Raw genomic sequence first — 25,827 nt, 5'->3', positions numbered from 1 at the left:
AAATTTGTCCCATCCCTAACAATTGAGAGAATTTATCGAAAATAAATTAATTTTGACAGCATGAAAATATTTGTAAAATTTTCAAACTTTTTCAGTAAAATTAAAAATGATGAATGAAAAGTAAAAAATTGTCGAGTTTTTATATATGCAGAAGGAAGTAAATTTTGTAATCTACATAATGCAATATGTATTTCTTTCCCTTTGGTTTAATTAGCGTACAAAACGAGAAACCAATGTGGGGAAACCCAAACAAAAAATTCTCCAATTTTTTTTGTGACATTTGAATTGAGAAAAAATGAAAATATACACAAAACAACAATATTTTCAGAAAAAATGGAAAACATGAATTAAAAGTAAATAGATATGGGTTCATACTATAGTCAGGAGAAAGAGAATTATTTTTTCTATTTAGATCCATATATGATTCACGCAAATATGTTACAATCTTGGTGTAAACCTAGAAACAAAAAGTTTGAAATAAAAAACTCTGATGACATGAATTAAGAATAGTGTTGTATGAACGGGTTAATTCATGTACGTAATTCTGAGAGCGAACTACGTTGTTCGAATGCCCGTCAGAACATGGCATCACAGACCTACTGAATGAAAATAGTTCTACTACTAAGGAGGGGGTTTGGGTTTTATAAACCTTATAGAAAAAAAGCATACATCTGATTTTAAGGAAATCATCAAACGAAGTAGGGGAGACTGGGGCACCTTCGGCATCGGGGCACCTTCGGCAACCGCGTTTTCGATATGAAGCTCTCACCTTACATCACTAGTTTCGATACATAGGTATCGAATATCGAAATAAATAACTGACACAAATGGTCTGTTCCCGTACTACAAGAATCTACTCGATTTTACTATTTTCTTCGATATCATAAAGGAAAAAAGTGTTATCGGAGTAAAAATAGTAGATTCTTGCAGTACGGGAACATACCAAAAGTTTGAAATTTCTAGCTAATAAGCTTATTTACATACATGGGTTTTTGTATTTTTATAGTTTTTTTGTAATACAGTCGACGCTCGGTATTACGAATGCTATATTGTCAGGCCCATTCATTATAGCGAAAAATTCGTTTATCGCGAAGTTTTTTAGGGTGCCATTTTATCTAAAAACAAAAATGTTAATCCACTTTTCTTTGGATTTCTAATAAAAATAAATTAATTAACGTAATAGCAGCAATAATAACGTGTTTATATATGTTTTTTATAAGGCTGACCCATTATTTTTTGCGCCATTCGTTATGCCCAGTATATAAATTTGGAAAACTTTCGTTATATGCGAATTCGTTATACCGGGCGTCGACGTATTTCAATTCCATTTCGTAAGTATTTCGTGTATAAAACTTTTTACATTTTTAAGACAATTTTATTAAATAGTGGTTAACTACGATGTGTATTATTACACAGATTGTTCAATATTATTTCCTTAAAATGTTTTTAAGTTTGTCTTTAAAACTAATCCTTTAATATGGTTCGAAATCGCATATATAAATCAAACGTGCTTGTATTGACGAAAATGCGATAGAAATCCCCTATTTCTGATGGTGTGCGACCTTGAGATGTAAACGTCCGCCGTTCGAAAATAAAGCCATATAATTCATTGTATGGCGTATTAAAACCAAATAGAGCCTTTAGAGGATCAGAATTTCAACCAGACTGATAGCGATGACAATTACCCGGCTATGACTATGGTGCCGAATGTGCCCCATCAAATGCCGAAGCTACCCCGGGTTGGGGCACATTTGGCGAATTTGACTTTTTTAAAAAACTGTAAAATTTTTTAACTAATACTATTTTTTTATATCTTTTTGGTACTTTTTTTTATAATTAAGTGTCAGAGGATAATAATCAGCCATAAAGTTGTTATATATGTATATAGAGCTCTAAAAAAGGTGCCGAAGGTGCCCCAGTCTCCCCTACCAAGAAACTCTTTAACATAAGGAGAAACATGATCACGCAACTTAAGTACAAACACATAACGCATTACTCTGTGGAATAAAAGCCTATGTTTGCGCAGGACAAAACCACAGCTGCCACCAAAAATCTCAACGCAATACATAAAGTGAGGCATAATCAGCGCATGTACTACCTGTACCCTAATACTTTTCGGCAAGGCAACGTCCAAACAGTATAACTTTACCTTGGACACTAACGAATTAACATGCACATCAAACACCAAACCACTATCAAGCAACAATCCAAGACACATCATGGAGCTTACAACATCTATAGACGAACTATAGATGGAAACATTTAATGAATCCGCTCGCATGTTGCCAAAATACATAACTTTGGTTTTCTCGGTATTTATCGAGAGCCTATTGGTAGACAACCACCTAACTAACACATTAACAGTGAAATCAATCGAGGACTGCAACACATCCATAAACCAGCGTTCGAAAATAAACATTATGGTACCGTTCCATAGTGTTCTGTACCGTACCAAGGTGGATAGGTACACTAAAATAACGTACTGTACCGGTACACAAACACTAAAAATATTTTTAGCGTTACTGTTCCGGAGCACAACGAAAATCTTAGCGTACCTGCTGCGGTACACTAAAAAACGGAACACTAAAAATGTTAGTGTTCCGCTTATCGGAACTCTAAAAATCTTAGTGTTCCACTTGCCGGAACACTAAAAATCGTAGTGTTCCGGCAGTGGTACACCAAAAATCGTAGTGTTCCACTGGTCGGAACAATACAAATCGTAGCGTTCCACGTCTGTTTTTTTTTTTTTTTTTTTTTTTTTGAGGTAAAATGAGATCAAATAATAAAAAAATAATACTGAATATAAGTTTACTTGCAATAAAAAAAAGTGAAAATGTCCATTTGAAATAGGTATTTTGGCCAGTTTTTGTGACAAAATTATACAGCTTAGGATAAAATTTTCATTAATTTACACAACGAACATATTTTCCATAATATTGGGAGATCTCCTTGTAAAATGCTAGTACGAAATTTTTTTCTTAAAACAATTATACCTGCATCCATCTATGATTCATACTTTTAGGAAATTTTAGCAAAAATATTCAAAATTTGGTGATTGTCACACAATCAACATAATTATTACCTGCTTATTCATTAAAAGAAGTGTACAAATTACGCGGGTATGAAAAAAATATTTTTATGATTTTGGGATAAATGTTACAAAACCACATATTCTTTATGATTTTTGCACAGGTAGTCTTATGCAATACATTTTTCCGATCAGCGCAATCGATTATCAGCGAAAATGTAATCCAATGGAATTTTCAGTTGCGAGTTGGCATCAGATTGAATTTTCACTCGACGACCTTTTTTAGTTATAAAATATTTATTATGTTAAACTGTAGATGCTAATAAAATATTACTAATTTTTAATAAAATATAAACAAATACAAATTTAACAAGTTTTCTATTTATTAAATCTATTGAAAAAAATATATAAATTTTATTCATACAAAAAATAAAATATAATTAATACATCTTTTTGTGTTCCGACAAATGGAACACTACGATTTTAAGTGTTCCGCCAAGTGGAACACTACGATTTTTTGTGTTCCGCCAAATGGAACACTACGATTTTTAGTGTTCCGGCCAGTGGAACACTACGATTTTTTAGTGTTCCGGCAAGTGGAACACTACGATTTTTTGTGTTCCGACCGCGGTACGCTACGGTTTTTTAGTGTTCCGACAGCGGTACACTACGATTTTTAGTGCTCCGACCGCGGTACACTACGAATTTCGTTGTGCTCCGGAACAGTAACACTAAAATATTTTTTAATGTTTGTGTACCGGAACACTAACGCTAAAAATTTTTTAGTGTTTGTGTTCCTGGTACGGTACACTACGATAGTGTACCGTTTTTTTGCGAACACTGCCATAAACACATATTCTCCTTTAAATAATATTTGTATATCATCTGCAAACGCAAATGGCATACAACTTCTACTATTAATACTACTGAACATATCATTAACATACATTACAAATAACAGGGGACCAAGAACAGACCCCTGAGGCACACCACTACTTACTGGCAACGTACTCGAAAAACAATTCTTACAAGCAACATACTGTTTTCTTTTAATTGTCGAACATGTGAGACGAGCCGTCATATCCTCGACTTCTCAAAAAGGGTAGATCCAATTCTGTGTTTATTATAACGGTCGAAAATTCTTTTCCGTCTAATTCCACCTATCAAATGAAACATTATATGACTTTTTTGATACATTTCCAAAAAATATACATATATAGTTTCATCCGCTAAAATCGAAAATAATACAACACTTTTCACATATTCAACAATTGACTTCTGGGCGTATTAACCAATTAATTCTATTAAATCGTTCTGTATTCTGGGAATCAGGTATGTTGCATTTTTGGGTGTACTCTCCAAACATTTCCTAAGATTACGTCTAACGACAGTATTCAGGAGGCTTTACTTCCCTTCAAGGCGATGTCTTCCATTTCATACAATAAAATTGTCTCACTTTAACTGTACACGTTTGTTCTTTCAATATATAAGAAGCTTGTTTGTCCATAACATGTTTTATAGGTTTTGAAAGATCTTTCATTCTCGATATAAAGTCTTGATTTTTCATCATTGCATCTTTGTGGTATTCCTTTTTTTCGTTGGCGGTAAATCATTCAACAGCATTCTTCCAATTTGTAAGAGGGCATGACAGACGTAATTTTGGGACTAGGTGGTTGCCCTTTCCGCACCCTCTTTTATTTGAAAATAACATGCCGACTTTACAAAAAGCACTGTTGCACGTATATGAAAAAAATATTTTTAACATTTTATCCACAATCTATGCTCTTCTTTATACTTTTAATAAACAAATAAAAATTTGTTTATTTTTTTGTTTCAAAAACAGGGCAAATTGCAGTGCACATGTTTAGGTATTCAAATTTCAGTTTTAAATCTATCAAGGTCCCTCAAAAATTGCACAAAACCACATTTTTATTAAATATAAGCTTTTTATGTTTAAAAATTTGTAAAATCGCTTATTGAAAATTCATTATTGTTAATAAAAATAATTCAGGTACTAAAGAGTAAATGTTTAAGTTGCTGGCCATAAAAGGTTCGTACGACATTTATAAACTAAATATAGCATTGAATGATATTGCATTTTCCATTAATTAATGCGAAATGAACCTTTAGTGGTTTTGTGTTTTTTTTATTAATGAAACTACATACATATATGATTGCATATATTAGTCGTTGTGATGTGTGTAAGATTTGTTAATCACGAAAAAATATATTTTTGTCAAATATGTATTATCAAATAATGTTTACCTTTATTGGAGAATGCGATGTTACAGGAAAAGCTACATTTTGGGAATTTAAGTTTGCAGATAAAACTGATGACATTTTTTTGTCACTGTCTTTTTCAATAATTGTAACGTCGATAACTTCCTTGGTATTTACTGCAGATATAGGTGATGAATCAGATTTAGTAAGCATATTATTTTTCGATTTTTCTCGTAGTTCTTCGTCTGATTCTACGTCTTCAGGATCAAGTTTTAGCATTAATTGCTTAAACTAAAAAATATGGGAACATATATTAAAGAGCAATGGACATTATATAATTATACATACATCCAAATATTTGAGAACAATATCCATCTTTTCTTCTTTGCTGAGGGGGCATGTGAGTAATTCTTCCGAATTCGAAGAAGTTTTTTGTTCATGTTGCCTTTTTATTACATCAATTGTAGTAACTGGATTAAAATCTGGAACGTTTTTTCGCGTAACAGCTTTTTCGTGCATTTTTGGCTCTGAAGGTGAGTATCGAGCTATTTTACTATCTGTTATGCTATACATATCTTTCAGGTGTTCCTTCAGAATCAATAGTAACATACATGCTTGGGCGGATGTTATGCATCTTTGTATTTCAAGTGTATCTTCAGGGAGTCTTTTAAATAGAACTTCGGGGTCTTCTTCGTCGTCATCGTCTTCTAAGATATCTTGGGCCTTTTCGCTAGGCTTTAAACATTCTTTAAATGTTGCCAATATATTGGTTCCAGCCATTGATATTAGCAAATCAATTTGATGAATTAAATAGAGTGGTTCGTCCTGAACGACATAGGGGAAATAAGCTAAATTATCTGCTATATAAAGCATTTGGCGAAGTGATGTTTTCTGGTCATCAAATTGTTTAGTGACTGTTTGAACTAACGCTCTTCTTTGTGGTTTTGTAGATCGTAAAAGTGTATATAAAAAATCATTTAAAGCAGTAGGTAGCACATCCGCATCTCTTTTCCTAAAAATATAGCAAAAGTGTAACAATACAGTACAATTATAAATCAATTGCATATATATTTGTTTCAAATATAAACATATAACACGGTGTTAGAGAAAGGAAAATATTCTCGAAAATCTTTATTAAACGTTTTTTGCGAGAAGCAAATTTTGAAATATTGATATGACCTAAAAATCGGTGTCTAAGGCATTAAATCACCAGGCGAACATAAATATTATTCTTCTATATTTGTTTTGCAAATTTTTTTACAATTCAGTTTTTTTTTAATTTATTTATTTTTTACGTTACATTTAAATAAAATTGAAAAATATTATAGTGACATTTATATAAACGATACAATTTTATTCCTTTACAATTTTATTCCTTCCATCCAATCGAATTCCCTTTTAATGTAATGTTTAATGTCAGTTATATCTGTGCTCATTTTTCTATTTTGGCTTAAAACACTAATGGTTGGTTCTGATTATAAAATCATGTATGTGAACAGGTCTTGATTTTTTTACACTATCACATTTTCGTGTGTGATTTAATCTGGCATTTCTAATTATTTCGTGACATGATTCAATCTCCGCTTCTGTCAAATTTCCTATTGTATTATGTATTTTAACGAAATTAAGTTAGAGTGGTGTAAGTCTTAACTATATTTAATTTTTTTTCCAAATGTTAAATTTCGTAAGTGTCAAAAAGTGAGATTAGGTTGTAAAATTAGTAGGAGAGATATAGAGTTGTCAAAAAAGTGACATCAATATTTAAAAATTGTCATATCTTAATGGCCAATTTGACTATTCTCTAAAAAAAGATAAATCTCTCTTAGTTGCAAGTAGTAGCAGAACATTTTTGCATATTCCGCTTCGTAAGTGATGTCCAACTAACGTAGAAAAAGTCTCCAGGTGGCAACTTTTTTATATTCTACATGATATATGAAGAATATATATTTTTTCTATTATACTAAATAGGTAATTTCTTGACACACATTTTCAACGTGATTATTTTTCCGATGATTTTCGTTTTAGACGATCTATATAAAATATGTCATATTTCATAAGCTATAACTTCATTATTCCTCCATTTATCGACTAAATTCTTTTTAATTCGTAATATCTGAACTGTTTTCTGTAAAATAAAATGTATAAATTTTAACAGCATATTTTTTGATTTTTGTTCACTGAGGCAACACTTTTGTCTTATCAAAAGCCTTCGATACCGTCAACCATGCCACACAGTCGCATGTGGAGTCCCGGATTATAAAATAGAGATCTGTTTAACATATACCTTTCCGGTATCGTTAAGTATGTCTATCCTCCCGATTTAGCTTCCACGCGCAGAATATGAACATATTCGCAACAAAATCTACGGCCACATTGTTCAAAACATGGACGGCGGAGATGAAAATGCCATTGAATGTGCATATCGAGGGGCTTACAATTCCGACCACCAACTACCACAGTTATCTGAGATAAGTTGAATAGTAGGAACAAGATCCTCAGATTGCCGGCAGGTTCACAGTAATATACACTGCCTGAACATTCTTTTATTCTAGTCCTGTCTTTCATTATTCTTATTCTACACGATAAACTTATGTTTTTTCACATTGCACTATAGGTAATTTGGACAGTTTTTTAGGCAAAAAGTCAATTTTTCAATTTTGGAAAATAACATCTTTTTTGATGACATGTCAAAATTTTTGATTTTGTAAGATTTTTGCGTAAAAGTGTCTTAAAAGCGGTGCAAATCGTAGCCAAACTCTACACTTTGAAAATGAAATGGAAGAAATAAAAATAAGGCGTATTTTAAAACGTTTGGAACCGCTAAATACAAAGCGTAAACATAAAAATTAATCATGGAGAGTATTGGCGGTGGTGTGTGCTGTTTATTTAAGCGTTTTCCCCTAATGACCAAATAGTTAATTTACATTTCCAAATTATACATTTTGTACAAAATGCTTTGAATGACAACTTTTGTTTTGTTTCTTTTTTCTACTTTTGCTTTAGTATATCATTCTTAGTGCCAGATTGTAAAATTCCTTCAAATTATTAAAGAAAAAGGGAGGTTGTTTTAAAGAAAAAACATGTGACAACACTTTGTTAAAAAGTAGTTTCATTTATTGATAAATAACTATTGATAACTATTAAAAACAATATTTTTATTACTTTAAAGTAATTTCAGAGTATTTACAAGTAACAAGTTCTCAAATAAATGCAATTCCACTTTCAAAATCAAAAGTGGTTTCATTCAGAAAAAAAATTTCGTTTTCTGAAGAAGCTAAATACGGAATTAATTACACTTACACATTTTCGATATTTGGTTTGATGAAAGAAATAAAAGCAAAGAAACATATTGTTGTTTGAAACGTACTCGTAAGTAAAGTTGAAAATACAAACAATATGGACCGAAAATACGTCAAATTAAAACACAAATTTAGGCGGGGCACAGCTATTTAACGGCGGAATGTAAACGTTAAGCACCTCTACCTCGGCGGTACCACACTTGACCGCTACCCCCATACATTCCATGTATGGGTCACAAGAGTCTAGCTCAAGCGAGATAGGTCTGTACTGGACAGAATGGAATCCTAATTCTCCACCTCTTGTACGATCTTTTCTAATCACGTTGTATCTATCACAACTTTGAAGACTGCAGGTGTTGTTCAGCTTCGTTTCCTGGATCGCAGCGACCATAGTACTTCTTCGACTCATAAAATCCACTATCTCATTGATTTTCCCTCGAAGTCCATCGCAGATGAATTGGAGAAAGAATACGTTATCAGGAGTTGCGACAGCAATGTGCGGTGTTAGCGGCTCCGGCTCAGGTTGCTGCTGCGGAGATTGCGGGGGAGTCACGTAATCCGAAGACGACGACGATTATGACGTGGACCACGGTGATGACGACGACTCGCTGGGGACTGCATTGGCGCAGCATGAAGCAACGTAGTCCCTTTCGCTATACTTCTGTATCCGGCTAAGGCCGGATTAACTCCTGAAATGTACCCATTTTCTGCATCCGTTACATCTAACCGAGATAGACCTGTGGTGGATGCTGTTGTGACAAACTGAGCAGAACCATGGTCCGGGGCTTGTCTCAATCCCGGCACGGACCAACAGAATCCGGAGCAAACATTCCGGGAATGAAGCTCCCGAGATGAAAAAATACACATTGTACTTGCTGGGTTGACAGCCCTTGGTCGGGAGTTGATTCCTCCGAGTCAATCCGGCCATAGAACCGGCCGTCGTGGGATTGATAGCTGTGCCCCCCGTTATTTGCCTGACATTAGTCATCTTTTGGAAGGCAATAACCGTCTGGTGCTAGGGGATTTCAATGCACATCATGAGTTATGGCATTCCGTCCTAGGTAATGACCAGAGGGGCATGGCGCTGGCCGAGCAAATTGATAGTTCAACGTTTTGCACGGTGAATGAGGACATACCCACCAGAATAAGGGGAGACTGCCAAAGCTCACCGGACATCTCCATCGTGTCTCCGGGTCTGACGAATGACGTGGCTTGGCAACCCGTCATATCATTAGGGTCAGACCACTTCCCTATTATCATATCCATCAACAGACCACCCGACTTCATAACTTCTGAACGCCGTACTTTCCTTAATCATGGGAAAGCCAATTGGCAAGAGTTCAGAAATTTCACCAATCGTCGCTTCAGAGAACTGCCCATCCCTTCTGATGCTCGGGTAGCAGAAAGGAATTTCCGGGACATCATCACTGCTGCAGCCGCTCGCTATATACCTGCGAGTCGTATACCCGAACTAAGACCAAACTTCCCAGCAGAGGCAGTGGGACTATTCGCTAGTCCCGCGTGATGAGCTTCGTCGTATTTCAACCGGCAGTTTATAGAGCACTCCGAGAGAGACCGGGCGAAAAGGAGAGTATTGCGCCGTATACGCTCTCTTCAGGTGGAGGAGGAACGACCACAATTTACATTGGAGGATGTTGCAAGTGTCATCAGGAACGCGAAATCATCCAAAGAGCTTGGTCCAGATGGAATCTCCATGGTTATGTTGAAGCAGCATGATGAGCCAGGAGTAGATTATCTTACTAAAGTCCTCAACTTGTCGTTATCCACCCTAGTAGTTCCCGATGCCTGGAAAATGGGCAGGTTGGTCCCGCTACTGAAGCCGGACAAGGATGCCAGCAAAGGTGAGTCATACAGGCCGAGCTCACTTTTGTCGCCAGTAGCCAAGACACTTGAGGCTTTGCTACTCCCTAGTATTCGTCAATGATACTCAGTTGCTGATCATCAGCATGGGATCCGTAAGGAGCACAGCACAACAACAGCTTTGCACGCCATTTCCGCACACATAGCAGAAGGACTCAACCAGAACAGGCCGTGTAAGAGGACAGTCATGGTGGCGCTAGACCTATCAAAGGAATTTGATACCGTCAGTCACGCCAAGTTGTTCGAGGACGTCGAGAGAACAACCCTCCAGCCAAGTTTGAAACATTGGATCGTGAACTATATGTGTGGACGCCAGTCGTACGTGGAATTCAGAGACAGGAAATCGGTGGCCTGTAGAGTTAAACAGGGAGTTCTCCAAGGAGGGGTGATATCTCCGGAGCTGTTTAACCTCTACCTCTCTGGAATTCCACGCCCACCGGACGCCATAAAGATCGTAACATATGCGGATGATTGCACGATTATGGCGTCAGGACCTACAATTGATGACATTTGCGAGAGGCTGAACCACTATTTCGTGGATATCCCTGACTTTTTCCGGTCGAGGCATATGAAAATATCCGCCGCTAAGTCAACGGCCACACTGTTTACCACATGGACAGCGGAGATGCGGCTATCTTTGGATGTGCAGGTCGAGGGGTCCACAATTCCGACCACTAATTATCCCAAGGTTCTAGGGGTCACATTCGATAGTCTATACAAGTCGTCCGCGCATGCCACAGCTATTTGCGATAAAGTCAGGAGCAGAAACAAGGTTCTCAAGTCGCTAGCCGGTAGCACTTGGGGAGCTGACAAGGAAACCTTGTTAACGACTTATAAAGCAATATGCCGGTCTGTGGTAAACTATGCGGCGCCAGTGTGGTTCGCTAACGTCAGTGCAAGCCTTCAATCCTGCCAGATTGCCGCCCTGAGGACTGCAACAGGGTGTCTCCTCATGACTCCAATAGACCACATACATGAGGAGACGAAGATCCTTCCTGTGCGTCAACACAACAAGATGTTGTCGATGCAATACATGCTTGGGTGTTATAGGAGCAGCCATCCACACCGCTAAGGATTGAATAGTATTCACACGGCCGCAGTTGAGGAAGCAGTTCAAGAATATCGTGTGAATATCATCCTCGGAGACCATCCGCCTTTGATAGCTGCAGAAGAGCAGCAGCTACCTCGACAAACTAGAGTGGTATTGGCACAACTGAGATCTGGATGGTGTAGCCGTCTCAATTCATATTGGGAACGAATTGATGGAGAGGTCGACAATGTCTGCCCGGCATGTGATAACGGACCACATTATACGCTACATCTGTTCAACTGCACAGCCAAACCCACTCACCTAACCCCATCTTCTCTCTGGACTCAACCAATACAGGTCGCAGCCTTCCTGAACTTAGAGTTAGAGGCCGAACCAGGTTAAAGAAAATAGAAAAATACACAGCAGTACAAGCTGCTACAACAACAACAAAATTAGACTGTTTTGCATGCATTTGTCAAGACGGACCAAATGTCATAGGAAGACAGAACTTTTCCGCCAATAAACGAATACACTCGAATTTTGGTTACAAAATAAATCACGTGACTCGTAAAAGGGAACCCATTCTCGATTTTAATTTTTCAAGATTTTCGATGGGCTGGTAAATCAATACCAATGCGTGTTAAGGTTTGCAACTTTACACATATATAATTGAAGATTTAAAGAAGAAGAATAATAATTTACAAAAAAAATTTGTTATTGTTTTGTTGTTGTTTTTTGTAATTAAAGAAAAGTCCTTATTTTCGATGGCGGGCATGATAACTCCTCACTGGAACATCGGAATCCGAAAATTCCAACGGTGTTAGAAAGAGTACATGTCTGGACTAGGATTATTGGCTTCGCTCTAAAATTAACAAAATGGTGGACCTTTGAAAAAATATTTTTGGAAAATCGCCGATTTTTTACCAAAACCCAAGTCAAAAAATAAGGAAGATCTTCACCGATTGGCTTTATCCTAGTTCATACGATAGCTACACACTCACAGAGAAACGTGTAAAAATTTGAAGACGATTGGGTAATTAGTTTTTGAGTTATCGTGCCCGCCATTCGCAAAAAAATGTTTAGAGAAAAACGCGTTTAAAGTTTGAGAAGCCCTTCAGCCGTCACTTGATGCTGACACAATAAATCGGCTATATCTTCAAGACTTCTTGAGATTTTCATTTGAAATTTTGTAGGGACATTCTTTAATTAGTGTTGATTCGAATTATATCAACAAAATTTTTGACCCCGAGAATGGGGGGGGTCCCCTTAAGGAATATAAATGGAACTTAATTAGTCGTTTTTAATGCATTCTGCGAAAACATACAATATTGTAATAATTATTCCTTTAAAAATCTAATCGCGGGGTAGAAATTTTTTTAACTTACTAACCTAATTATTTTCAATCGTTTGTTGTGAACTAATGAAAATATCTGAAAAATAATTAGATTTGTTTGTTATATGTGTAGTTGCTTATAACCGTTGTTCGTTATATCCGGTTTCTACTGTGGAAATCTGCGTTTTCTCTTTCTTGTACATATAAATCATTTAAAAGGTAAAAAAATAGTTTCACATCGCTGTTATTAATTTTTGCCTCAAAAACAGGACAAATTACCTATAGTGCATTGGTGTAAACATATACCAAAATTTATGATATAATAATGTACAAAGCAAGGATTTTTTTTTTGTAAAACGATATTAAATAATTTTTTCGTTTTTGCGATTGAAATAAGCTGAAAAAACTCAAGGTGATAGATTTCGTGATCAGAATAAAGGAAAAAAATATAAGTTCAACAAAAAACCGGATGATGTTAAATTCCTTCATATAATAATTTATTTAAAATTAAACTGTTTCCGAAATCGATTTCAAAATAACAGGAACATGTATTAAAAAAGGAAAGGAAAACGAACAACTTATCTTATCCTGCTATATTAGAAAAATATTAGTTTGGGGTCATATTATGACCCACATTATGGGGTCATATTATGAGGGTCATATGGGGTCATATTATGACCCACATCAAATTGAATACAAAGTTTGGAAGCACACATTGCATTCCACTAGATTGGATTTTCAAAATTATGACACTACGCATAAATGGGCTTATTAATCCCGTCTTCGGCTTGGTAAAATTATTACGATGTGCATTGTTTGGATTAAAATGGAATTCAACTCAATTGATATTGGATTTACAAATGTTAAAATGTTGACACTTTGTGCGAAGGTGAAATCGGATATTCCGTTAGCTTCATACTAAATTTACTAAAATATTCTCAACCCGGAATATAACCGGGTTGAGAATATTTGTATAAATTTGATGTGCATTTCTTTGGCGACAAAATGGACGAAACCAGAGGAGTGATTTTAAAAAGATATTACATGAAACCGATTAAGCAATTAGCCGATGTAACAACCCGAAAACTGATTTGCCTAAAATGTCTAATCAAAATGGAGTCATCCCTTTGTCAGCATGTTCAAAATACCTTGAACAGAATTTTGTATTACATAAGATTATATCCTTGGAGTGTTTTAAGATAAGAGTCTGAAATCCCACATGCAACGCTGATAAGGTATATACACATATGGTAGGAATCTTCAACGCTCACATGGATACACATGATGCGAAACTTCATGAAATGAACGAATTTGGTGCTTTGCTTTGCTTTGCTTTGCAAGAGCAGTTTAAGTAGTACCTAAGGACAAATGTTAAACGATAAAATCAGTGCATTACAACCACTCAAAAAGAACGGTAGTGTAGAGCCGTGCCTCACTTGGCGCCACCGTTTTTTTAAAAGAACACGTTATAGTTAATGATGCTAAGGACACATTTTCCTATATTTTACACCAACCAAAGGTTTCCGGTGGATATTTCGAGGTGTTGCAACCGGAATGACAAATTTTATATACACTCCACCTTATGCTGGAGGGTATAAAAAGGTATATTTCACAATCTTGTTTTAGATAAAATTATTTACTACAGTAGTCTTGACTTACCTGCACAAACAACACTTGCAATGATTTCTGTGCAGGAAAGTCAAAAGTGCAGATATATTAAATCTTTTACCCGACTCGACGTGCAGCTAAATCGAAAGTGCATCTATGGACAAGGCAGCTGTATTTATAAATGATTGATTGAAACCTTGAAATCTTTATTTTGTAATCCGTCAGTATGCATATATATACATAAGAGTTATGACATTTTCGCAACCTCGTATCCCTGTATCATGTTTTGATGATGTTTTACATAAGATTTGATAATATCTAAATGACTAGACTATTCTTAAAAAACCGCATGCGTAGAATAATTTAGAAATTTATGAGAATAATAAGTATTTTTAAAACTACTATCGAGTAATTGTAAGTCAATATTTTATAAACCACAAACTTTATAGCCACACAAAATATCATAACAGTTTGTAATGTGTATATGTAGTGTCTTTAATTGTGAAAATCGTAAAAGTTTTCAGCGTCAATACAAAGTAATGCATAAATAACATACCTACACTGAATTGTAAATAAAAAAACTTCAAATATTCATCGTTATGTCGTCGTCGTTCCGTATATCGTCGTCGTTGTCGACGACGTTTCTCTTTCGACATCACTTCGCATCGACACTAATGTGACGATGTCGACTATTTATCAATTATAAAAAAAAAAACAAAAAACACATCTCTAAAATTGTGGTCAGCTGTTTATTTTGTTTGATATTTTTGTGCAAAAATGGACATTATGTCTTGGTACATGTGTTTGCAACATCAAAAAAGAAACGAGATCGACCCATAGTTACTTTTTAGTATATACATAGAATTATTTTTCAGTTGATGTATGCATGTCCCTCCATCCATGTATTATTTTAAACAAGTTACATGGCACCATTATGATCTGAACGGGATGAAATTTGGAAAAATCCATCCAATTGGGATGACATTTTATTTGGCACATAGACGAGTCCTATTGGTATTGGACAAAATCGGTACAGATTCTTATATAGATCTTATATATTTTAATTTATTTACACTTTATTTTGCATTACGTATTGAATAGATTCTAGAATGATGTATCTTGTTCTTGACCGGTCATGTTTTTTTTTTTAATTTCCAAAAAAAAAATGTTCAAACACTTCAGTCGTCAACAAAAATTATGACGAAGAAATCTTCGAGATCGTCGTCGTCACACATTGTTACGGAATACCAAAAATGTTCCAATAGTTATCGATAAATGTCCACAACGGCATAGGGAATACCATTTTGCAAAAGACGACTCTCTTCGACGTCGTTTTGTGTCGACGACGACATATGGAATAGGGGTGAATGTCTTATTTTGTTCATAATTTATGTTACTTTTCGATTAACGGGAACCCCCATTCTTAGGGTCATAATTGTTGTTTATATAATTCGAATCTACACTAATAAAAGAACTCTTGAAGATAAAGCCGATTTATTGTGTCACCATCAAGTGACGGCTGAAGGGCTTCTCAAACTTTAAACGCGTTTTTCTCTAAACATTTTTTTGGGAATTTCGGGCATGATAACTCAAAAACTAATAACCCAATCGATTCCAAAATTTTACACGTTTCTCTGTGAGTGTATAGCTATCGTATGAACTAGGATAAAGCCAATCGGTGAAGATCTTCATTATTTTTTAACTTGGTTTTTGGTAAAAAATAGTCAAATAGTCGTGACCCAATGCACACAAAAGTGATTAATTGCATATACAGTTGTTATAAGGATTCAATTTATAATAACACATTGGTTATAACGACTAGAAACGTTCTGCCCTTCATTTTGATATATTTTATAAGGACATATCGCTTATTGCGACTATTTTCGACGGTCACTTGACCGTCGTTATAAGCGATTTCGACTGTATGTCAGTTTTTGGGTGAAATTCAGCTAAAATAAATGAATACTCCAATATTTTTTTTTTTGAACTTTTTGGTATTAAATCACCGAATATAAGTATTAAGACATTATTTCGTCGACCAAAAGTGTTTCTCAAAATTGCCACCATAAATACAAATGGACGTAACTACACTTTTACTAATTTTACAGGAGAAGCAAAAAACGTATAAAATCTATAAAAATGGAATAAGGCTGGACTTTTTTAACTGCACTGAGTCGTATTTATTTTTTGAAAAACATTTACTTTTTTGGTTTTTAAAGGTTTTATGTTGTTTAATAATATAATAATAATGATTCTTTATTTAAAATGTTTCATTTAATTCAGTTTGAATCTTTGATTATTTATACATATATTGTAAAACAAGAAAAAATAGTTTTTGATCGATAATGGATATTTATTAACCGTCTGTCCTTTCTTTGAGTTATGATTTTATAACGAATTAAACTCGCTTATTAGTAATCCTATATAAATTTAGGATGTTTTCAAATAAGACACGAGCTTATTCCAATGATTTGCCTGACGACCATCCAAAATGTTGACCATATCTTCCTCAGACAATATCGCAACATGGAAAATTCTAAATCTGAATTCTCTCAGAACTGGACATTCTTCCAGAAAATAGAAAAAAGGTTCATATTGATTTGTATTACATAAGGTGCATTTTCCCCCTGCTGTCAATGTTGAATCTTGTCGCATTCAAATTAATCATTCCACACCTTGTTTTCAGAATCCATTAAATTCGGTCGCTAGTATAGGAATCAGAAAAATAAAAGTCTCCCCTTGAAAAATCTAAAAATTTTTATATTTTAGTTTGGTTTTCACCTTTCAACCTTAAATTTTCCTGAAATATATGCAGCTTTTCGGAGCTAATAATATTTGAAGTAAAAAGTTTCCATTCAAATTCATTTGCAGTATTTGGCCATTGAACATTCAATCGGGCTAAATTCTTTATGTTTGCTACCAAGAGTTGAAACAATAATTTTGAATCAACAAATTGTTTAACTTTAGCCGGCGATCGTTGTATCTGTACATTATACGATATGGATACTGTAAGTGTATATTGAGTGTGTATAGATGACTACTTTCGACCGACGTCTCTAGCATGAGAGAGCATAATTTGGAGTAAAACAGGGTACGTTCAATATTTTCTTTAGGAAATAACACTGCAATTTATCTATCTCGTCGAAGTAAGAAAATCGCCAGGCTTGAGCCGCATATGATTGTATTGCCCTGCATACAGATTGATAGACATTCCATTTCATTTGAATATTAAATTCATTTTTTCCCAGGAAGTTTTTCCGGGTCGAGTTTACAGCCATCTTTGACTGGCTTGTTCTGTTTTCAATGTGTTTTGAGAATGAAAGTTTTGTTGTGAAGGTAACGCCTAGATATTTGTATTCATTTGTAATTTTTACATCGCTTCCACAGTACGACCATTTCTCACTTTAACTAAGTCGACCGCCATTTCGGAATAGCAGAATTTTAGATTTTGACATGTTAACAGTAAGATTCCAAATACGACAGTTCTTCAAGATTGAATATCATGGACTGCAGAGTCGATATATCTTCCGACAGTATTACTATGTCATCTGCATATAACAGCAATCGTATATTCGTATTGTCTATGGTTATTCCAGCTTGTAGATATTCATGTATGTTGTTAATGTAGAGTGAGAATAGAATAGGTGACAAAGACAATCTTGCTTTACATCCGATTTAGTTTCGAAATAAGCTGACAGTTCGTTTAATGTCCTCTCTGCATATTGAGTGTTGTTGTATATATTTTCTATAAGTTTAAGAAATTTGTATGATACACCGGGAAAGCTTGCATATTAGAGATTTTCTGAATACATTGTCGAAAGCGGCTTTAAAGTCCACAAAGAACGCGTATACTTTTTTACCCTCATGAAGCTTTACGCTTACAATTGATGCTAAATGTACACATTGTCTGCAGTCGAATAACCTTTTCTGAACCCTGCTTGGTATTCGGTTAGAATTTGGTTTCTTTCTACCCATTTAAAGAGTCGTTCATTTAGAATACCCATTTTAGCCATGCAGTTCATGAAGGTTATTCCTCTATAGTTCGATGGCTCGGTCATAGCTCCTTTCTTGTGGATGGGGAATATAACAAAGGCGTTGTCTATGATTCCAGTATGTAAAATAGCATTGTATAGCTTTATTAGTTGTTTATGGAAGACTTCTGGGGCGGGGACAATGTGCTCATATTGTATTCTATCCTCTCCTGGCGATTTATTCATCTTCTTTTTCTTCAGGATTTGTTGCAATTCTCCTAAACTGACTTCACTGTCTAATATAGAATCTGTATTGAAGAACGGGGCGTAGCTTATCTGCTGCGCATTATAATCAGGACTCAATAGGGTTTAAAAGTATACGAGGATAGGACTGAGCTGATTTTGAAGTTTTGATTTCTAATTTCTCTAGCCGCTTTCCACCACTGCTTTAAATCCCTCACTTGGTTTATTGTGGCTAATAGTTTCATACTATGTTACTGTTTATTAGTTTTACAAATACCTTTGTAAATTTGTAAGGCAGTACTCTCTTCTAGACTCAGCTGTATTAGTTTTTTGGTGTGTTTTTAGCAGCGAAAACAATATTTTCCGCACACTGTGGCATTTGTCAATCTTGCTTGTTTTTGGTTTTATTGAAGTTTTTATAGTATCCCCAAGATCCTCCAATGTAAGATCGATTTTCCTGCCTAGGAATTTATTTAGGTTTCTTTGAAGTTTTGATTGGTAGCTGGCTATATCGTTCTTATGTAAGCAAAGTTTGGGTAATAAATTTAAGCTTTTGTTCGGAGTATTTCCTATTTGTAGTTTAATACATAGCTTAATCGGAAGGCGATCTGACCATGTGGTGTCTAACACTTTGAATTCTTCCACAAAGTTTAGAATTTTTCCTAATACCGCGCAAATATCATTAACCGATTGGCCGTTTGTGTTTATAAATGTTAGGTTTCCTTATTCGTTTCCTTATGTTCTTCCATTGAGAATTAGGAGGTTGTTGTTTGTGAATAATTTTATGAGTTGGTTTCTTTTCCTATTTATGTGTTTGTCTTTAGATTTTCTTGTGTGCAATACGCTTGAAAATAACTCTCGGTAAATTTCATTTATATTCTGTGTTATTTCACCAATCCTTGAGTTAGGTCACCGATTAAAATGGGGTTTATAAAATGGGTTTCTTCAAGTAGTTTGTATATTTCGCTGTAATCATTTGCCCATTGAACAGGTTTCCAATATTGGGGTATGATGGTGAAAGACAATCCGGTTTTATATCAGTTACGTTAAAGGTTTTATGTCAGTTACGTTTTTTCAACATGATAATTTCTGAAACAAAAGGACGTAACTACAACAAAATTATAGTACAACAAAATGACTAATAATTATCCGATTGAGACTAAAATTTTTACAGCGTACCAAATTGAGTTTAGAGTGACGTGTATTAAGTTTTCTTGAAATCGGTTCAGATTTAGACGTAGCTTCCACATATATTTTCGTCGGATTTTAAGTAAATGATGCATTAAACCACTATATTTCTTTCGATTTTCACGAAATTTTGCATAGAGTACTGGATTGAGTACAGAGTGATGAGGGTTAAGTTTCGTAAAAATCGGTTCAGATTTAGACATAGCTGCCACACATACTTTCGTCCGATTTTGTGTAAATAGTGCACTACAGGCCCTATATTTCTTTTAATTTGCACAAAGTTTGGCGTACTGAATTGAGTCTATAATGATGCGTGCTAAGTTTCGTGAAAATCGGTTCAGATTTCGATATAGCTCCTATATACATTTTCGACCGATTTTATGTAAATGTTGCACCAAAAGCATAGAACTTTGCACATAATTATAGCTGGTTAGTTAAAAAAAAAATGAAGAATATACATAAAATACCGAATTTTGGAGTACCGCTATACGGTGGCTACCGTAAAAAATTGCCAATATATCTCATTTTCAATACCAAACATCCCAGAAGAACCAATAATAATGTTCAGAATTTCTATCTTCGATATTGCGAGTTTTAGTGGTTTGCAGGAGAGTAGTTACGTCTTTTTGCGTTAATAAAAATATACTATTGTAGATACGTCCGTTTACATTTCTTTAATTAGATCGCAGTTGTTGACGTTAGATGTCTAAATTTTTGTGTGAACATGTAGTTTGATTAAACGAACAATAATCAAACAAAAGGTCAATTTCGAATTTTTCTGTATTTACGTCCGTTTGCATTTATGATGACGATATATTCTTTTGTTGTTGCATTTTGTTTTTGCAAAATAGTCAGGTTGAATCCCAGTTTGTTGTTTTTATAAAAAAAAACAACTATTTATTAGTGGGGATTGTCCGCCGAGGGGTAAGCCAGGGATCTCGCAACTGATCCTCATCAGTTCCCTGCAATTTTCAAACCACTACACAGCTTTGTGTGATCTTGGTATCAATTATCGTGCTGTTTACATCATGTAGATATATTTTAAATTAATTTGTAGGTGGATATACGCCTTTAATATAAATAAAATAATGATGTAAACTATTTTTCTTATATTTCGCGGAAATGCTCAACTTTTGCAATGTTTTTTTAAATATCTCAGTATTTATATTTAACGGGTATTTTAAAGAAAACTACAGTGTTTTAAAATTCATCAGATATATTAGATTATAATTCCTTATATTTTATATATTGTTCTATAAATATTAATTATATGTACAAATATATTTATACTTACACATATCCTCGTATTACACAGTTTCTCGATTTATTATTGTGTTGCAATACTTCTTGTAACTTAAAACAAAGTTGTAAACCAAATTGTACTTTCATATTTACAAAACCAGCATAGGATCTATCAATTTCCTTAAGTAGAGCATCTGCGCGATGTGCGGACTAAAAAATTATTTTTTTTTTAATTTTTAAATTATAAATAATATTCTAGAAACATCAAAACACACCTCAAGCTTGCAGTCGGTGCTCAAACAAATCAAATATGGAACCATACGTACAGGATGTACTAGACCTTGTCGCAAAACTATTTGAACAACTTTTACTGCCCATAGACGGACGGTATCATCGCGATTAAGAAAACAATCAAGTATTTCTTGCAGGTACAACTGAATCACACGACTTGACATACCCGAGGAAACGTCATTCATTTCCTTAAGATCTTCATTTTGGGACTGCTTTTCCCCTAAAATAGTAAAAAATAATACATAGTACTCGTTAGTAAACTTATTTTGTAATATGCAACCATGTCTAACCAGTAGCGGTATTTACGAATGCTTGTAAATTTGCATTGTTGATCTAGTACATCTTGTACTATATTCGTAGTGAGAGTTGCGCGTATATTCAGCAGTCTTCCACGTCCACTTAAAACGTTTTACTACTCTTTGCACCATTTTTATGAGTATTGTAAACTAACGAAAATATCTGTTTTTATATTGGAAATGCATGGAAAGAAACTGTGATGTATTGCAGCACGTTTATAATCATTTTTAAGTTTATCATTTTATGATAAATAGTATTTTTTATTAATTTCACATAACTGGGTGAATATAAACTTGCAGCAAAACATCACAGTTTCTTTCATGCATTTACAATATAAAAACAGACGTTTCCGTTAGTTTACAATACTCATAAAAATAGAAAAATAGAAAGGGTTGCATTTTTACAACCATTCGTGAGTTCCGCTAGTATGATTATTTTTGTGATAGTACACGTTTGCATTATAATACTCACATTCCTTTTCTCTATTGTGCATGTTCATTTCAGATTCTGTAAGATAGATCCATATGTTCCGCATACATATAATTTTTATACTTGCTTCTATTTTATCTGAACTAAGAATATCACAGTAAAATTGTTTTAGCTCCGGTCTTATCAGGTAATTGTCATTCATTACACAAAATGAACCTAAAGCTATTAATGATTGTTTTCGTATCTCGTAGTTAGAGCATTTACTAAAGAACATAATACAGTCAAAGACGTCATCGCATATTGATGTTGATAAAGTACCGCAATCACCTAAAATAATATGATAATTTAATTAATATCAAATTTAATCATGTAAATAAATGCAAATTATTCTTGGTACATAAAAAGAGGCATCCTGAAAGATCCCGATTAAAAAGCAACAAATATAGGTTTGGTCCGAAACTCAAAGTATTAAAAAGCGTTAAGTTTACACACTTTGGTATAATCTTCTGTTAGAATACATAAATTAATTAAAAATTGAGCTCATACTCTGGTGGTGGGAGATATTTTTTTTGGCAATTTGTGGCTAGAGACTCTATTATACTTGCATAAATTCACTTTTGAGATGACATGATAACGTAACTTATCAATACACAAAGCTAGATCAACTTCTATTTCCAACTATTTCATATGTCTTCAAGGACACTTAAAATTATTTTCAGTTCAGCGTCGAGATGGGGGCGTACCAATTCAAATCGAATCTTAACACTGAACTAGAATTTATTAGCTTTCTTCTGAAGAATGCGTTTTGTCGTATGAAATAATCCGTGAATTGGAAAATTTGGGTTGACAGATTTTTATCCCATGTAAGCCAATTTTATAAATGAAGAGCTTAAACAGCTCCATTGTCTTAGGCCATTGTATAGATCTGGGGGTAGAATTATGACCTTCTCACCCTGTTCTTATGGTAATTTATGTTGTAGAGTAATTCATTTATGCAAATAGACGAAGAAACAAAAGAAAATGACAATCTTTTCATTCAACACCTGAGGGATCAAGTTCCCAATAACATACCAAAGCAGTTAAGGGTTCTGCAAGTAAGACCACCAATAGATCTATCCTTTGAGGAATTTTCTAAAATGTTAAAGAGTGTAATAAGTATTTTGCCTCAATACAAATTTGACAAAATTCCAATATATACGCCTAAAGCCAGCATACTAAAGATGTAAAATGAATAATGTATGCTATTTTCATTGCATATATTGGTTCCTAGATCAATATTAATGGACCATAAAGTTTTCAAAGTCTGAAAAATGGGGTTTCGCGATATTTTTTTTAATAATTTGTTTGTCGGATTTTGGTTTTAATAGCTTTTAGGGTCCTGTCCTCGCGATATACTTTGCAAAACCTCCTTTTTATTATTCTACAGTTATTTGGTATGTTTTGAAGCCGCGACGACTATATCTAATACTCTCATTTTGAGATTAGGACCAGAAATTACCATATATTAAATGAAATATTGCTGGAAAATGTATTGAACATAAATGTAAGAAAATATTCGCGAAAAAATGCCGTGGTTTATTGGAATCTTCGCCAAATCGCTTTTAGTATGTGGTTACCCGCAATGGCAACTTTAAAAAGACAAAGCGTGTGTTATATAATGATTTTTTCAAAAATAATAATAAAAAGCAAAATACTTTTTTGTGATAATCATTTTTGGGTTGGTATAGATTTTGGCCGATATCTTCGAGACCAATAGGTCTTTCGCAGTGATTCTTGCAGAAATAAGATCTAAATATGTCCACAAACATATCCCATCATACATAATTCATTTTAAATCTTTAGTATGCTGGCTTTAGGCGTATATATTGGAATTTTGTCAAATTTTTATTGAAGCAAAATACTTATTACACTCACTGTATGTATGTATATATTCTTTGAATAACTGATTTTTTATATTCATGATTTATTGAAGTTTTTAATTAAACAAAATGCGATTAATTTTGTTTATTTTATTGTCGATTAAACAGTATATAAATCACCGGTCAATATTGCGCTACGTTGCCTATACTGCAATATTTCCATACGCGTATGTCAAATTCTCGGGCTTAAGTGCGGCTACCGACAAACTCTTTACAATTCAAACTACTCAAGACAATTTTTAATAAGAAAGCACGAAAAGCCTTATTATAGGGGCCTATATATCAGAATATATGGACCACTAAAACATGCATATATTTCTAATCAGAAACCCAATGTGTTCTGGTAAATGTTGAGACAAAATCATACATGTTTTTACAAAATAAAATTTAACACAAAACTTACAAATACTGATACATTTTTATTTGACAAATTTCCAGCTAACAATTTATTATTTAAATTTATCTATAGTATAAGTGAATTCCAAACTTATTTCTAAATTTATAAAATTGAATTCTTTTAGCACTCTTACAATGTGTTCATTTTGGGCAAAATTGCTTTTATGTGTTGTTAGATTAAAATATTCAACAAATCTAAGGGATCTTGCCGGAACTTTGAGTCCAATTAACCGAAGAAAATCAGGACAAGCTATATATCCACAAACCAAGGCAAATAATAGACATTTTAGATCTACGATTACTCAATAAATCTAGGTGTATATTACTATGATGATGTCGATTATTACTAAAATTATAGCCACTATCATTTTAGTGGGCAAACAATGTTTGACGTATCATTTTTTGCAGCGCTTATAACTCAAGAAAAACAAATCTTAAAAATCAAATTGTATATGGGAAATTACAAAATTCTTTTAAAATTCCATAAAAAAATGTGAATTTTTTTTTGCTGCGCACAAAATAATAGCGATTTTAAATCTTGTATTTCAAATATAAATTAAATTAATTCCTATATTTTTGAAATTCGCGAATTTCTTCACAAATGGTTAAACACATTTGTTTTCTTTGCATACTTGTCAAATCATATTGAAATACGGTTAAATTGTCGCGAAAAACAAATGGAAGCATGAAGATATCTGAAAATAAAATAAATTAATTTTTTAATTAAATCGAAATGTTTTTTGAATTTTCGATTTTTTAGTATGGTTAAGGGAATACAGTTTTGCCTTAATCTTCTAAAATATTCGACGCTTTTTTCTTCAAGTTCTTTTAGATGATTGTTAAATATCGGTATATTCATCTGATGACAGTTTCGACTGTAAAAATTACTAAATATATTGCAGTTACAATACATAAAAATTATCAATACTTAAAAGCATGGAATTCGCGTATTAGTTGAAATCAGTTGATGCGCATGTGTTTTCAATGTCTTTCAATAATTATGAATTTTTCGATGTTTAATTTAGCGGTCAAAGTGTGCCGCTCGATGCACTTTACTATGCAAAAACCCAAAAAAATGGCTAAAAATCACGCAACGTGCATACGATTTTTATGCTCATCCGATTTCAGTAATCTCCTATGAAAATACACAAAAGGACCCCTATTTTAAAAGGATCGGTTAAGAACCGCGGATGTGCCTCTCCACAACCAATTTTGGATAAAATACGCATATTATTCGCGTATCGATATTTTTTGGCCTATTTCCACACAGATTCGCGAACGTGATATCACAGGAATGAATGTATGTGAAATCAATTCGAAGAAAAACGCGATATATACGCGAATTTGTCAGAATAAGTTTTTGCAGTTTTTCCCACATGGATAGGCTCTTTAGATCCGGCACGTAAAAAACTAAAATCACACGGGGTTCCACGGAATTTGTATGGACTTTCT

General features: G+C 34.0%; 1 protein-coding gene across 1 annotated transcript in view; it reads right to left on the bottom strand.

Annotated features, from left to right (window-relative positions):
* Positions 1–5,313: 5,313 nt before the first annotated feature.
* LOC133332889 (nipped-B protein) overlaps positions 5,314–25,827 on the bottom strand; it is a 120,281-nt gene continuing 99,767 nt past the window's right edge. Inside the window, exons 14-19 of the mRNA XM_061541256.1 lie at positions 22,103–22,387; positions 21,319–21,554; positions 21,096–21,253; positions 5,597–6,260; positions 5,426–5,539; positions 5,314–5,325 (exon numbers count right to left, since the gene is read on the bottom strand). Of these exons, the coding sequence (XP_061397240.1) occupies positions 5,314–5,325; positions 5,426–5,539; positions 5,597–6,260; positions 21,096–21,253; positions 21,319–21,554; positions 22,103–22,387 (1,469 nt within the window). The remainder of the gene's footprint in view (positions 5,326–5,425; positions 5,540–5,596; positions 6,261–21,095; positions 21,254–21,318; positions 21,555–22,102; positions 22,388–25,827) is intronic.

The sequence above is a fragment of the Musca vetustissima genome, unplaced genomic scaffold (assembly GCF_032173495.1).
Source record: "Musca vetustissima isolate MV318-11 ecotype Yass unplaced genomic scaffold, APGP_CSIRO_Mvet_v1 utg6462, whole genome shotgun sequence".
NCBI classification, from domain to species: Eukaryota; Metazoa; Arthropoda; class Insecta; order Diptera; family Muscidae; genus Musca; species Musca vetustissima.
Note: the sequence above shows the minus strand (reverse complement) of the source record. Positions and strands in the feature narration are given on the sequence as shown.